Raw genomic sequence first — 17,439 nt, 5'->3', positions numbered from 1 at the left:
ACGTCTTGCACGAACGCTGTTGTCGCCACTGACCTGCACATGTGTGACTGGAAGTAACAATGTAGGAATGGCATCTTTCTTCAGTCTCTTCTTTGGTGTAATTCCTAATAATTCCGATTCTAAATCGCGTTCGTAACATTCTTGTGAAAAATGTGAAGAACAAATACTCGAGTTAGCAACCTGAAATTTGTCTTTTCGATAACATTTGCTCTCCCAGATTTTTCTGAACTTCGTTGGGAGGAAATTTATGGTAAACAATATCAAAATTTTTAGTTTCGACATGTGCTCACAGCACAGTTAGACATTATTATTATCACTCACAGTACAATATGAAAAACACAACAAAATGACTAAAAATACACGCGAATACACGAATACAAGAGCAAGGAAAGAACACAGAAACACGTTTCCCCTGCTAAAACTAGCCGATACTAAACTTTCCCCAGCGATCTGTCATGTCTATGACGTCACAGTTTTACAACCACCTCGGCTTGCTCAAAAGGTGCATTATGAACGGACCTTCCAAAGCGAGCGCCAAACACAGGTCAACGGACCTTGTTACAGAAACATGAAAAATGAACATTACAGCATGTTATTTCATATTTCGTGTTTTCGTCAAAAACAAATTTTGCATGCCTCTACTAATGATTGACTCATCTATTTCTGTGATACAGTGATCAGTAGTAGACTCCAGTCAATTTGAGTTTCCTATATCGTAATTTTCAGTATTCCTGAGTATGTTGAGAAATGGGCAAAATGTTTTATTATTACGTAAGATCTTTCCATGACAAATTATGCAATAGAAAATTAGATTGTAAGCTTTTGTTGTATTTCCAGTGGGAACTGCCAATTCCTGTACAAAGTGTGGTCATGAACCTGCCACGGGGTTTTTTACAAGATTATTGCCACATTTTACTTGCAAAATCTCGGGAGTTGCTGCACATGAAGGTTAGTTAATTGTCAATATAATAATAATAATATTTTGATTATTCTTTATAAGTACAGGCCTGTCATAGGTTTGATCCCCCCACCACAGGAAAAAAAGAAATGTTTACCTGAAGATGGATGTCGTATCTTGAAACTTGGTGTTAGAATAAGTATTAACACTAGACAATGTATGCTAAACTTTTTTGATTGTTCCAACTTTCAAGCATAGGTTTTAATAAAAACAGAAAAATATTGGCATCAGCACAGATATTGGCTCAAACTAGTATTGACTCTAAATATTTAAAACTTATGTACTCCCTCTGTCCCATAATTATTGTCCACTTTTGTTTGTGGTCACAAAATACTTGTCCGATATTCAAACTGTGACACTTGTGTATACAGAAGAAGAAAATTAAACACGGGAATGAGTTATACAACGTTATTACTCAAGGATCAGTACAAATTGGCCGATCAAGTATCCAAAAGAAGATAAATAAAAAGTTACCATTTTGTCATACCGGACTATAATTATGGGACAGAGGAAGTAATACTTATTTATTAAAATTTATAAATATTCTGAACTACTTTAGGTTCTTACACTATTAGAATGAGTGGGAATAACTAAGCATATCCGTGTCAGTTCAAAATGGTATCGGCTTAGTCTTATGTACGAGGGCAAGTCGAAAAATCTTTGCCACAATTTTTTTTCAGCCGAAATAATAAACATGCAGTAAAATCAAGATATAGGAATTGTTCTATGTGCCTTGCAATATTTTTCCATATACAGGAAAACCTCGTTAATACGATATTGGTTAATACGAAGTACCCTTTAATCCGAAGTTCTTCCCATTCCCCAGCCGATAAGATAGGATATATAATGTATTTCAGTACGGATAAATCGAAATACGGATAATTTTTAATACGAAGTTGTTTACAAGACCCTTCCGCAAAACTGGTTTCGCTTAATTCGAAGTAGACACCTGCGTAAGTCGACAAGAGAAGATCGAATGTGGAAAGAGCTTGGACTTTATTTTAACTTGACCTGGACATGTTTCCTTGTCCTAAGAGCTGCTGACAACTCCAGGGAAGCAGCCCGAAATGCCCGCTGGACATTGACATTCTTTGTCAATGTGCATGGGAGGTCAAGCTCTTTCCCCGCTGAATGCGCCACCTTGGAAATATTCACCAGTGCCAGATGAGAAATGCGAGATAAGATCGCACGAATGTTCCAAAATACAAGACGCGTGGCACCTGGAAGTCTCACCAATCTGTCTAGCTCTGAGCTCGAGATACAGCAATTTCCCGTGAGCGAGCAACTTTTGGCCTGGTAGCAGACAACTTCCGGTAACCACTTTCATTAAAAGCATGTTCTTTGTGCCCTGTAGAACTTCATAACAAAAAAAGGGAAACTGTTACGGATAATCAAAGCCGCATAGGCCAACTAAAGATCGTCAACCTGCTTAATGCGTTGTCATCTAGGTTTCCCGCAAAAGTTGACATCGATCTTACGTATGTTGCAACTCCAGTTTCCCGCTTCATACGTTTCCCACGCATGATAAGTAAAAGAAAAGTGACTCCCTTCCTTCTCCTACAACAGCTCATTATCCGCCACTGGTGTGCATGGTAATGTGATTTTTCACACTGCTGATAAAAGTTCGGTCTTCGACAACTGCGATATCTTTAAAATGCCGATGATTTCCCTTCTGCCACCTGCTGCTCTAACTTCCAACCACTCTCATTGTGTTTACGCTGCAGCTGGCGCCAGTGTTTAGTCTAGCGTCTGGAAACCTCTGGCTTGCTGATAACTGCAATGACTCATCCAGTGGGAAGGAATAAGCTTCATTGCTTCATTGTTTTGAATCTCACAAAGCCATATAATCCCCGCTTTTCTTCAGAACCATTAGCGAGAGGAAAAGTTTTGGCGGAGCGAGTGTTTGACCTCCAGAATACTCCTGAAACCTACAATAAATTGTCGATTAATCTGAAAATACGCAAGTTTTGTAAAACTTGTTTTTAGTTCATTTTATACTGCTGAACTAAGCGGGACTAAATATACAGTTTAAAGTGGGATCCAAACCAGAGTGATTATCAAGTGCGGCACTGTTTAATGTGTCCTAGGATACACATTGGGTGCAAACATCGCAAGTTGTGTGTTAACTTTTTCAGAGTTGATTACAATGCAAGTTGAGGAAGAGTTTGGACTGCTCCCTGAAAAAGGGGAGGGGGCGAATATGACGTTAACTGAAGCAAAGAATATGTGACTTTTTTTACGATGTGTTTTAGACAGCCGAACCAGAATGAAATTTACAGGCCCGATTTTTTTGTTTTGTTTTGTGCCAGGGAAAGGTTGTGTTCTCTCCCAAGAGAATCTTCTCTTACCAGTTAATCCTGTAATGGACAATGTTCTAGTACATAAAATCCAATATTCATTCTGTACGATTATCTCCCGTCTCTTGATCGCGTGTGACTACTGTCAAGATTCACTTCTTGCAATAAATGAGATTGTTTTCTTTTCCGTAGGTCTCCGTGCAAACGGGTTTCTTATGAACTAAAATTATAAGAATTTCGTGTAAGAGCAACAACTTTGCAGAATTAAAATAAAATACCATTTTTTATAAGACTTTTTGCCACAACATGCATCCCGTGCATAACCGGTTGTATAACTAGGCAGGATAAATGGTGTTAACCGACTCCTTGTAATCTTTGTGTCCGCGTTAAGCTCCGTGTTCTCATTTTGGGTAACATTTTTTTACACTTCCTTTAAAACGTACAATATTATTATATAGTACATATAAAGCTTATTTTCTGAGCTACCACCAAGTATAAAATATCCTTTGTGGGGCTAATTTATACTCTACTTTATTTACACCTGAAAACAAGAGCAATCTTGAAAAGTTTGGATAACTCGAAGTCGTTTAATATGAAGTTGACATTTTTTGGTCCCTTGAACTTCGTATTAATGAGGTTTTCCTGTAGTCACCTCAGCAGGCGGCGATTGGGTTCCAAAGGTGCCAAAACTTGGGGGGGGGGGGCAAAGACAGTATTTTCCCTTTTGTAGATAAGGTTTAGCATAGTGCGGGGACAGAAGTGGCAAAAAGTGGGGGACAGGGGGGCAACTGCCCCCCCCCCCCTATTGCCGCCACTGCACCACTATTTTGGAGATGCCGTTGATCATGGAACCCCCGCTGGACAGCGGTCTTTGCTTCGTTGTCGCAAACGAACCTCTGTCCTGCCAGGAACTTCTTCACTGGATCAAACACTTGAAAATCACTAAGGGCAAGGTCTGGACTATATGGTGCATGCTCTAGAATCTCCCATTCACATGACTGAAGTTTGTTGATGGTCCTGTTTGCCACATGAGGCTTGGGTGTTATTGTGAAGGATAACCACATTGTCCACATTGAGAATTCCTTGGTGCTTTTTCCTGATGACAGCTCCCAGACATGAGAGTGTGCCACAATAGCTATCAGCATTGATAGTGTCACCTCGTGGCATGAAATCCAGCAGAAATGGTCCTCGGCGATCCAAGGAGACCGTGAGCATCACCGTGGCACTGTTTTCCATTGTCGAACTCACGACATCACGACCATGCACTTCTCAAAGCAAGACACTTGTCCCCATATGTTGGCTGCATTTCTCTATGGATCTCGATGGTTGTTCGCCCCTTGCTCAATAGAAAATGAATAACACTTTGCTGCTCATATGACGTGGACGTGTTTAGTACTACAGCTAACTTTGCAAACTGACAGCAGCGCCGTGCTGCGGAGCAGTCGAGAGTTAACTCTGGGCCGTTCCAAGAAAAACTTATTTCATTGAATGCATATCTCAGTTTCTCAATCACACTAATATTTCAGCTAAAAAAAATAGGGGTAAAGACTTTTTGATTTGCCCTCATATAATAGAAATACAGCCTACAGTTTCACAGAACTACTGCTATTCTGAATTAGGAAAATTTACATGCTCCTTGAAAAATAATAAACATATTTTTGAAAAAGTTTGTTTCATTATTTTAGATTGTAAATTTAACCTGAATGAATGCTTAGGCACTGCCATAGAAACAATTGCACAACAGGCACTGGCCTACTGAATACTAGACCTGAGTTGATACACATAAGGATAAGTAAGATGCATCAGTATCATTCTAGGAAAATATCAGTTTGAAATAAATTGCTGATGCGAGTCAATACATTTCTGGAGTCAAGATATAACATGGGCACAAAAATGTGTATTGTGATTAAAGGGCAACTTGTTTAACATTTTGGTTATTTCATATCTGAACATATTAATGTAAAACAATTAGATTTATAAGGTATAGATTCAATGAAATACTTAGTGGAACACCGATTTTGCATTCCCAGATTTTACAATTTCCTGCATTATACATTCAATCTTGATGGTAACATAGTAACATGTTATAAAATTTTCCTCAAGTTCACATTTTCCAGCATTTTAAGTTTTTTCACCTTGGGCCCTTGGAAAATGTGAAATTAAGGTTCCACTGTGTATATTAACATTTATAATGTTCCAAAAAACTTCAAATTGTTAGTTTTAAGTATCAATTCAAAGTATTATTGGTTCACCCCTACTTAATACATTGACAAGTGATGCTTCATCAATTCTGAGAACTAAATAACATAGTTATCCTCTTAGATGAAAATGCAAGTAGGATGAAAAGTTTTATTATTTGCTTTGTTTTCCAGAATTTTGAAGAAGCTCAACATTTGTTGAATGCTGTTGAACAAGAATTGAAGAAACATTCCACTCAGCTAGGAAATATTTCATTTAAACTGGCGAGATTGGTGAACTGGGAATCATTGCTTGTCAGTATAATAGAACTACTTGATGAATGGCCGAAGAAAAATAGTAAGTTGTATGTTTTGTTCAAATGAAACTAACTTCAGTGGTAATTCAAATACTTAAAAACTTTTGTACATAAGCAATGAAATGGCATATTAATACAACGAAACTGCAATTTTACATCTTCCCGCGTTATACGTTTGATCTTCATGGTCCCAAAAGAGAAAATTTCCTGAGCTAACTTTTGATTCAATTCAATTTATGTGTTTCACTCTGTCACACACACAGAGTGTGAGTAATGGGGGGAGGTTTCATTGTATAACAAACTTTTACAGTTGAAAAGATTATCTTGGGATTCAGGGTAGAAGATGTAAGTGACATTAACTCTCTAAAGCTTGGAATCTTTTCCACAACTCACTTGGTCCATAGCCCGAGAGAATTTTCATCGTCCATCACCAGGAAAGCTTCAAGATTTACTTCAAACTTTTACAGTGTTATATCAAAATGAACAAATTTTCTTAGTAACATTTCACATGTTAAGGCCGCACTTCGATGCAGCAAATCCTCGAAAAATGGCATTTTCTATCCTGAAGTTATGCAGTCACATTGCACTGATTCATGGTTGGACTGACAAATTTTCTGTTGGAAAATTATTATTATTTTTGAATGCTATGGACTGACTATATAAAGCAAGGGCTGCTCTCTGGAGTGTACAAACCTCCGTACAAAATCTGTCTTTAATGGAAAAACATAAAAGTATATGTGAATGGAATCTCATATTTGTCTGATTTTTAGAGGAGTCCAACATAGCAATTTCAGACTGCAGGAATCTGTGTGCTGATACTGTTTCTGTAGTAGATTTGCATTTTTTGCATATTATCCAACAGAAAAATGAACGCTAGTGGTAACCTTGAAGTTGTTGTCTCGCATGGCTGCATACGTACAGGATAGAAGAAATAATTTTTCAAGGACCCGTAGCATTGAAATGAGGCATTAACAAGTAAAGTGTTGCAAAGAAAAATTGTTGGTGTTGATACTCCCCTCATGGTAAGTTTGTCTATATTGTACGACAACACTCTGTATTGAAAGAATATTATTTTCAATGATTGCTACTTACTTTCAATGCCAGGTACAGACATCGTGTCTCGCTGCAAGGGTTGCCTATCATCTATTCAGTCAGGGGATCCTATCATCCCCCGTGTCGAAGTGATGGAGCACTGTGTGGTGTGTTTACTAAATTTTGGAGAGTGGGAATACCTCACTGGGCTGGACAAGAGGTGGAATCTGGAATTCTCAGCAGCTGTTGCCTATGCTTGCTTGGACATAGCGAAATTCAAGGGAACCAAGAAACTCTCCCGAGATGCGTGGGATTTAAGTAAGTAGTATGGTAGCTGTTAACTTGTATTTGTGTATTATCTTATGGTTACATTGGATACAGTTCAGTCTAAATTTTAATCTGCCATATTGGACACACACAAAGATATTAGTATCTGGATAGTTTGAAATGAAGAGTAGCTTCCTCGATGGCTTAGTGGTAATGTCACCACCTTGAAATTAAAGGGTTCCATCCAGGTTTGATACCCAGGAAGGTACACTCCAGGTAAAGTAGCACATACTTCAACAGTCCAACCTTGTAAAATGTGCCACTTTATGAGAACAGGAGTGTACAAATAGGTTTAGATCCCACTTTGAACTGTAGGTACAGTTGCAACAAACAAAAGAAATTCAAACATTTACTACTGTCACTATTTATGCCAGCAACATTATTATCATCATATATAAACTGGAAATTTGGCTATAATTGCATTCACATAAGAAATCTTAATACCAAATATATAAGTGGTGCTAATATTGTCACACACAATACTGTCTTACACCTTGTGCTGAAAAAAAAAGTTTGATTAATTTGCTAATATTGTTTTATTTTTTATCCAATGTGCAACTAAACAAGATGATATTTCTTAATACAGTCAACTCACGATTCAACGACCTTTCACAGTTCCCGGGAAAAGGGTCATTATTTCGAAGGGGTCGTTATTGGAATTTGCATCAATTTTCAGCTTAAACGGAGCTCAAACGAACACAAAGATGCCTAGGAGATTGTAACACCATTTATCCTGGTAGTTATACAACCTGTTATGCACAGGATGCGTGTTGTGAGAAGGAAAATAGAACATAAAAACGTTTTCACAAAAAAGAATTTAAAATAATGTTACTTCTTCCAATTGTGCACAGTCATTGCTTTTCCACGAAATTTTTACAATTCTAGTTCATGAGAAACCCGTTTGCACCGAGACCAATGGAAAGGAAAACAATCTCTCGCTTATTGCAAGCGAAACTTGAAGAATCTTCACACCAGTCAGACTGGCACCAGCAAAAGTCGGGAGATAATTGGGCAGAATGAATGTAGGATTTTATACGGGTCTACTGGAGCATTGTCTGTTACAAGATTAACTTGTAAAATTAGATCTCTCGGGAGAAACAACACAACTTTTCTAGCCCCCCCCCCCCCCCAAAAAAAAAATTGCAGGGCTGTACTTTTCGTTCTGGTTCGGCTGTGTAAAATACATCGTAAAAAAAAAGTCACGTTTTCTTTGCTTCAACCAACTTCATTCACCCTCCTCCCCCATTCAAGGGAGCAGTCCAAACTCCTTCCTCGACTTGCATTGTAATAATCCAGCGTGAAACAGGAAACTCACAACTTGTGATCTGTTTTCACCCATTGCGTATTCTAGGATACATCATTAAACAGCATTGCAGTCGATAATCATTCGGGTTTGGAATTGAATTTCACTTTAAACTGTATATTTAGTCCCGATTAGCCCATCAGCATAAAATGAACTGAAAACAAGCTTTATGAAACTGTGCATTTTCACATTTCAAAATGTTAGATTTTTATTTACTCTCACGTTAATCGACGATTTAATGTTGGATTTAGGAGTATTCTCGATGTCAAACACCAACTCCTCCAAAAGTTTTCCCCTTGAATAATGTTTTCTTAATCGGTCTCATTGAACACTTTTTTTTTTTTTAACATGAATGGTTCTGAGGAAAAGCGGATGTAAATTAAATTTATAGATTTGATTATCAGAAGGCGCAGAACATGAAGTTATTTGAACTCTTATTTTCCTTTCTGGAGATCGAATTTCGTTATCATCAAATCAAAACAGCTTTGCGAGATTCAAAACAATAACTTTTTCCTTCGCGCTGGATGAGTCATTGCTGCTATCGGCAAGCAAAAGCTTTGCAGATGCTAGACAAAACACTGGCGCCAGCTGCATCGTAAAAACAAGGAGACCGGCTGGAAGTTCGAGCAACAGGTGGCGGAAAAGAAAAACCCCAGCATTTTAAAGATAAGGCAATTGTTGTCGAAGACTGAACTTTTAACAGCAGTGTAAAGAAGAAAGAAATTTACGTTTTACCATGCAACAGACAATAATACAGGCAATATTTGCTATGCAGACAACAGCATGAAAAAATAATAATAAATAAATAAATAATAAAAAAAAAGGACCTGAATTCTGCAATTATCAACATTGCCGTGCACACCAGTGGCGGAGAATGAGCTGGAGAAAGGGGGGTAATTTTTTTTTTACTTGTTCTATGGTTTTTGTTCATTTTCAAGAATATATCCAGAACTGGTTGCCCTATTTTAGACGTCAAAGGAAAGCAAGAGGGGAGGGTCCTCTTCCACCCTCGCCTGTAATCAGACCGTGTGTATACATGAGCAAGAAAATCATGGCTGAAACAATCGGCATCCCCCCCCAACGTTTGCTGACAGGGAGAAGTCGGTCAGCCAACAGAACACTTTTTTGGCAGATAGTACTGCGTCGACACAATTAGGAAAACGTATGAAGTGGGAAACGGGAGTTATGATGCACGTAAGATCGAAGTAAACTTTTGTGGAAACCTGGATGACAACACATTAAGTGGGTTGACGATCTTTAGTTTGCCTATGTGGTTTTGATTATCTCTAACAGTTTCGCTTTTTTATGAAGTGTTGCAGGGAACAACGAACACGTTTTGAACGAAAGTAGTTACCGGAAGTTGTCGGCTACAAGGGCGACAGTTGCTCACTCACGGGAACCTGCTGAACTCTATGAACTCTAGGTCAGAGCTGGACAGATGGGCCAGACTTCCAGGTGCTACACATCTGTATTTTGGAACATTCCTGCGATCTTATCTCTCAAAGTGGTATATTTATCGATGAAAGAGCTTGACCTGCCATACACATTGGCAAAGACTCCAAGTCCAGCATTCATTTCGGGCTGCTCCCCCCCCCCCCCCCCGCCTCGAGTTTTCAGCAGCTCTTAGGACAAGGAAACAAGTCAAGGTCGATTTAAAATAACATCCAAGCACATTCGATCTTCTCTTCTCGCGTATCCAAGAGCAAATGTGGCAAAACAAGCCTGGCACGTTGGGTAGCAGCCGTTGGGTGCGGGGTAACATTGGTGCGCTTGAGGGAGGGGAGGGCAGAGGTCAAGTGCTATTGGATATCACTCAAGCATGGTGTGATGGTGTCTATTTTTAGTTCAGACCCAATTGTGAGCTGTAGAGCGCTCGTCAAGGGAATGAGTGAAAAAAAAAATGCATTTTTCGGCCGATTTCCTTCAATTTTTCAACTTTTTTAAAAAAAATTTCACAGTTCCCAGAAAAAGGGTCGTTATACCCGGGGTCGTAGAATCGAGAGTTGACTGTAATTACATAGTCATCATTTTTTATTCCTGGATTTTACATCTTCCCATATAATTAATTTAACTTTGAGATATCTGTGAAGTAATAAATTACATTGCAGTTATTCTAAATTACTTACCTAAAAGAAACATTTAATAGTTCCATAAATAGCAGTCACACATTCTTCAAATGTACTGCAAAACTTGCACCATATCATAAGTTTTAAGTCAACAGTCCACTCTGCTTCTTTCAACTGGATGAAATTAAAATGTGACGTATGTGGTGCTGTAGAGAATTGTCTGTGTTTCCACAAAGTCAAAAATTATTGTGGAGAGACAATTCAGAACAACGTATCATAAAACTTCACCTCAGGCAAAGACCATCTAAGCTTGATATGGTTGATTCAAGACAGGTTGCATGGAACTCGTAAGAACCCTGGATATCTTCGGAGACAAAATAAGGTAACTTTGTAAATTTTGCGATAAAAAAGAAACTTAATAATGTTCTGTAAATATGTAGTTATTAGATGTTACTTTTAGATAACTAATTTAGAATAACACTGCATTTTTTGTAAGCTTTTCAGCCACAGACTAGTCCTTGTATAATCAAGCTTTCATTCAACTATCATAGTCACTGTATGTTACTGATGAATGTTGTGTTGTTTCAGTTATTCCAATTTTTGGAAGTCCATCCCAGCAGAAGAGGTCTGCCTCTGGTGCTACGACAGTTGTCCATCGTGACTCTCCAGTCGGGAACATTCCTAGCCGAGCTGCGTTCATGCAGTTCCTGGAGAGGTTGAGGGAAGGCTCTGCCTTGGCAGTTGTGATCTCGCTCCTCACGAGACTTCACAACATCCTCGTGGATGAGCCTAATTTGGAGCTTAATGTGGATTATGTGATGCTCTGGCCAGCAGTGCTCAGCAAGTGAGTACCACATTTACACTTGTATTTCATGCACTTTTTTTCAAAATTTTTGACCCAAAAAACTATGGTACCATGCTTGTTTTCACTAGTTCACTGCATATAACACGTATATATCAACAGGTGTAAATACAAATTATGCCCACGAGTTTGTCAACGTTTGCAGGAAAATATTGTAAACAACTTTAATAAAAATTACTATTGATATGCCAAGGTACTAGCATGCACTAGCCAGTAAATTACAAAGTTTCCAAACTCTCAACATGAGGCAAAGTTATTGTTCCATTGCCAAGCAGCCCGTTGGTAGCTGCACCGATAGGTTCTGTGTTTGATTGCCGTTCTATTGTCCCTATTGTTTTTTTATTAACTCAAGCAACTAACTATACCTATCTACCTATGCAGTATACCTGTGTAAGTTGCACACCTTTATGTAGTACAATAAAAAAAATGTGGGAAATACTCACATGTGGTGTGAGTTATGCTTTATCTGAGTTTGTTTATTTGGGTTAGTTTCAGAATATGAATTTTTGCAAGTTTGCAAAGAAAGACAGATTTTCTGTAGCAATTTCCTTATATATTCAAAGATAAAGTATAGTTTTCAACTGTGTGATAAAGTTGACAGAAGAAATGTTTTCATTTATGTATCATAAGTTGCCAATGCAGATCAACCTCCCTTGAAACGCTGGTTATTTTTTTTTTTTTAAAAAAAAAGCAAAAGAAGTGTTATTGTAGAAATTTGTGGTTGCAAAACCCAATGATATACAGGGTTCTAGATTACAATTCACTATATAAAATGTGCTGCAAAAATGGCAGTCTCCTCAATAAAATATATAACAAAGAAATACAAAAATATTTTTCTTCATTCAGAAATGCAGTTTTGTGATTTTTTTTATTGTGTATAGTAGGTTCTAATTTAGATATTAACATTTTTTTATTGTATATTATACCATTGGAAAATTTTAAATCTGTAGTTTTATCTTTCTACATAAATCTACATCCTTAATATATATTTTCAGTGCTAATTCTTATCACACGCGATTGGTTGGTGAGACGCTGTCTATGCTGGTGATGCAAGCTTTGAAATATTACCCCAATAATGTGTCATGGTTAAAATTACTAGGAGACCTTAATTTTGGTAAGTTATATTTTAATTATTTTTATTTATTGTGACATTAAATGTAACAGGAAGCATTTAAATGTGCAACTGAATATAGTATTGTATATTAAATAATTCTTGAAGCTTTTCTGGTGGCAAATAATGAATGTATTCTCTCAGGAAATCAGCCAGTTCTGAATATGCTTCTGCGCTTTAAAAAACTAACGCCACTCTCAGGGATTGAAGGTAAAGGAACCAAAGATGAGTAATTAGCTCTTAAAAGCTCAGAATATCTTCAGAGAATATCTTTATCAAATATATTAACTTTTAAAGATATGCACAGGGTAATGTTTGCACAACAGGGTTTGTTTTAAATTTCATATGAGTACTGTTTGCTATTGGCAAATATTTCATATTGGTCAATACAATTTAACCACACCAAATTTCCAGTTTTGTATGGTTAAGTTTAGTAGCAAGTTTAGCCTGCAATTCATCCACTTTTGAAAATCAATCACAGCCAGGTCATTTCTCATCTCCAATTACTTGAGGCACATAATTTTGGTAAATAAAAAAAACAAAATTTCAGTACAAAAATAGAGTCAATTTCGGGTTCAAAAGTGGTAAATAAAATAAAATTTTGCTGTTATAGCCATGAAAAATAACTATATAAAATGACATTTCGGTTTTTTAAATGTGAATATAATCCCAAATTTGATTTAAAACCTGCACTTACTACACAAAATAAATGTATCCCTTCTAATAGCACATTTCTGTCGTTACCAGAATATTAAGTTCATTCCTGTATAAAGGGATCCATTTTTGCTTCTCAAATATTTACAGCAGAATTAACAAATTTTCCGTGAATTGCATAATTCTCAGGATAATTCTGACTTCAGAAAGTGTCACGTCAGTAAATAAACTCTAAATTTCATGTTTAAGACTTTATTTCGCATTTTGCAGCTCATTTCATGTCAAAACATGGTGGCAAAATGCACCTCTCACCTTTCAGAAACATGAAAATTTATGGAAAAATAAATATGCTGACCATGGCAGTAATTTATTTTATTAAAACATAAACTAAACGTTAAAGTAAAAAACAGTAACAATTAATCTTTAGTTTATGTTTTTAATAAAATAATACTGCCTTGGTCACCATATTTATTTTTTCATTATCATGGAAACAAGGCTTAATGGTGTTATGAAAATTTAACATTACAATGTGTTATTTTTAGAGGCATGCATATTTCGTTTTTGATGAAAAAACTAAATTTGAAAAAACACATTGTAGTGTTAATTTTTCATGTTTTTGAAAGATGCGAGATGCATTTTGTGACCATGTTTTGTCACGAAATAATGCGAAATGAACTGCAAAAAGCGAAATTAACTCTTAAACACGAAATACAGGGTTTATTCACAGACGCGACACCTTCTGAGGTCTGAATTATCCTGAGAGTTATGCAATTCCCGGAAAATTGTTTAATTCTGCTGTTAATATTGGAGAAGCAAAAATAGACTACTTTACACAGAAATAAACTTAATACTCTTATAACTACATAAATGTGCTATTAGAAGTGAAATGTTAATTCTGTGGAATAAGTGTAGTTTTTAAATCAAATTTAGGATTATATTCACAATTTTAAAACCAAAATGTCTTTTTATAATCCACTTTTCATCCAATTTTTCACTGCTATAACACCGATATTTCATTTTATTTACCGCTTTTGAACCCGAAATTGACTCCATTTTTGTACCGAAATTTTGCTTTTTTATTTACCAAAAATATGTGCCTATAGTTATTTCACATTTCATGTTTTTGTCAAAAATGAAATATGCATGCCTCTACCAATTACATACATGACCCAGAGTATATACTCCTGCTTAATTAAATAATAAGTTCATCTTTTGTTTCAGTGACAGGGCATTATTCAGCATCTCTGAACTACTATCTCCAAGCAGCAATAGTTACGACTGATTTCTTCAGCCAACAGATTCCTCGATCTGTCATTGATGACCAAGTGTACCGGAGGATGATCAAATGCTGCTCCAATCTGCAATGCCACACACAGGTGGAGTGTTTTCATCATCTGTCCTTGCAGTCAAATTTTAAACATTTTTTACAGTGCCTCAATATTAGGGCTGGATGTTTGAGACAATTTTAGTCATCACTAGATATTAAAGATTAATTGTTACTGTATTGATATAAACTTATCACTCCTTTAGTTTATCAGGAAAATTGAATGAATGCCATGTATGGCATAACCTGGGCCAATATGAAATTTTTGGCTGATGCTGATCAAGTACCAATATAAAATTTACCTGTATCGATATTCTGCCGATCCATTATAAATTCCAAATATTCCTTGAAGGACTTGAATGGATCATTGACCTCCTTAATAAATATGTGTTTCAAGGTGACTGCATTGCAAAAGAAGGTGCATATTTAGACATTTACTTTTTTAAAAAGAAGGGCATGAAGATTATCCATTAAAATTATAATAAACTGGCAGAATTTTGCAGTAAATTATAAGATATTTATAGATATATCGTATCGATAATTTTACCGATAGGCCTATATTGGCTGATACAGACAGATTGCCGATTAATCTGTCTCATCACTAGTATAAAGTGAAACCCTGATTTAACGTTCCTTGATTTTACATTTCACACATTTTAAGTTCCTTCACACTGATCCCCTTAAAAATGTAAAATCGAGGTTTCACTGTATTTATAAATAGTCTGCAGTGAAGTGTATATACTTATTATCTCATTCTTATTCATAAAGGTAAAGTGCTCCCCTGTGCATAGCACCACACCATGAAGGCATATAGGGGGGTGTGGGGGTAACGCCCCACACTTTCTTGATCTGGTCATGAGTGAGGGTGATGTGATCAGCATCACGCCCCTGACTGCCTTTATCCCCCAGAGTTTCCCCCAGGTACCCATGTTATTAGACGCTGGGTGGGCACGGGGGCCGTTTCCGTTAGAAAAGTTCCCAGATTTGAACCGGTTGGGGATCGAACCCAGGACCTTATTCTTATTCATAAAAGGCATAAAATTGTACATAGAATTTGGGGGACGGGAGCAAGCCCCCCCCCCCCCCCCACTTTGCTCCCGCCAAGTTACACTTATGAAAAAGATTATGGCAAATTCTGGAATTCTGAAATAACAGTGATGCAATAATGGGTAAAATGTATATTGTTGAACAGCATTTACAATGATGTTCACAGTCAGATATATTTATCACATTCAAGTTGTGAAATGTATGCGACATACATGCTCGGATAGCACAGAAAACAAATAATATCCATGAAAGATAAACTTAATGTTTGAAACATTGTCATTATATGTATATTAGAAAGAAATATATTAAATGATCATGCATTGTATGTTTCGTTCATTCAAGTTAAAAGACATTCACAATTTTTATGTTCAAAGATGGATTAGATTTCATGAATATAATGTTTAAAGATATCAAAAAACTTTATTTTTATATCCTGTCTTTTTTTCCTAAATCGTGGACATTTTTACGTTCCTTATCCATGTCTGTTAGAGAGAAGTTGCACTGTAATACTTTACCACCATTGGTTAAAATTTCGCAAGATGTAATGTAATCTTTATTAATACCCCTCATTCTAGGCTGCTGTGCTGTGTCAGTTTCTGGAAGAAGTAGACTACGCATCTGCTTTCAAGTCCTTGCAAGAAAAGAACTGTGCTGATGCAATGGATGCTTACTACAACTGCATTTGGGATGTCACAATATTAGAGTTTCTGGTGCAGATGCATACCAAACGTGGAGAACTGCATAGAAAGCAGCAGGCAGTAAGTTTGCATTTCTGACATGACAGTTGATTTCTTACAAGTTGAATCTATGACTTATTGAAAAGTTAGGAAAATTCTAAATAGTATGTAATGATGTTCACCTTCCTTTAATTTTTTAATATAAAAGTATGAGTCATAAACCTGGGTTCTGTAATAAAATAATCTTAATATGCAGAACATCTTTTTTCCAAGACAAAATCAATCAGGGGGACAATGTAAATGTTTATTAATATTTCTTACAATTTACTACCTTTCCATCCTTAGTAGCAATAGTAGTAATGTTTTTCTCTTGAAAAAAGGTACATGTTTATGTGGTGAAACATAAGAGGAAATAAATTCCTAGCTATTAAAACTTCATTAGCATTACTACTATTGTTATTAGAGATGGAACGTTTCTTGCTACTCTTGTCATTATTGGTGGATATACACATGTCAGTGTGCTGTTTTATCAGTAGAATATCTAAATTGTAAAATTCTGGCATTTTGATAACGCATGACTTATACCACATGCCATCATTTCACCAAGTAATTTCGCCATTTTGTTATACCCTTATGTCTAAGGCTATTCTTGAGTAGTATGATTACCACTTTTCCCACCAGATGTCATGCTAATTTGGACAGTCTAAATTAACAACTTAGTCTTTTTATTTTTTCTGCTAAGCAAGGTTCAGCCTAGGGCTGCTCTACCACCTAACTCAGATTCTCAATTTTTTGTTAAGAGGCAAAAACTATTGCATTCACGTGGTGTACATTAAGGAAGTGAATGAACCATACAATTTCTTCATGGACATAATATTGTTATCAGTATCAGCAAAAATTTATTTTCATTAATTAACGCTTTTAATAAATAAGAATTAGAGGAAGAGTTGAAAAAAAATTACAAAATATTTCCAAATGTACAACATTCATTTTAGAAATTAGCCCATGTATAATTGATTACAATTGCTTGCTGCTTTGAATGAAAATGTACATTGGACACACTTTCTCTTTTGTGATAAATGTACGTTTTATTATTGTTTCAGATTAAAGTAATAGGGCTCCTTGAGTTGAATTCAAACAACAACGAAGAAATCCAGAGGGAGGCTTCTAATGTACGAAAGTCAAGATTCATGAGAGCACTGGCAAGGCAGTATGTTTGCTAAAACTGGTGTGATAATTTTCATACTCATTTTCATATTGTACATATCCATAATAAATATTCTCATA

General features: G+C 36.3%; 1 protein-coding gene across 3 annotated transcripts in view; it reads left to right on the top strand.

Moving 5' to 3' along the window:
• Positions 1–17,439, top strand: part of IntS8 (integrator complex subunit 8) — a 51,898-nt gene extending 34,459 nt beyond the window's left edge. For all 3 annotated transcript variants that reach the window (XM_083112939.1, XM_083112938.1, XM_083112940.1), the window contains exons 10-17: positions 838–948; positions 5,628–5,790; positions 6,854–7,099; positions 11,066–11,321; positions 12,335–12,453; positions 14,326–14,480; positions 16,051–16,233; positions 17,256–17,439. In XM_083112939.1, coding sequence (XP_082969065.1) covers positions 838–948; positions 5,628–5,790; positions 6,854–7,099; positions 11,066–11,321; positions 12,335–12,453; positions 14,326–14,480; positions 16,051–16,233; positions 17,256–17,375 — 1,353 coding nt within the window. In that variant the 3' untranslated portion in view covers positions 17,376–17,439. The remainder of the gene's footprint in view (positions 1–837; positions 949–5,627; positions 5,791–6,853; positions 7,100–11,065; positions 11,322–12,334; positions 12,454–14,325; positions 14,481–16,050; positions 16,234–17,255) is intronic.

This window comes from Lepisma saccharinum, chromosome 27 (genome assembly GCF_977018435.1).
Source record: "Lepisma saccharinum chromosome 27, izLepSacc3.1, whole genome shotgun sequence".
NCBI classification, from domain to species: domain Eukaryota; kingdom Metazoa; phylum Arthropoda; class Insecta; order Zygentoma; family Lepismatidae; genus Lepisma; species Lepisma saccharinum.
The sequence above is the reverse complement of the archived record's forward strand: the minus strand, read 5'-3'. Positions and strand labels throughout refer to the sequence as shown.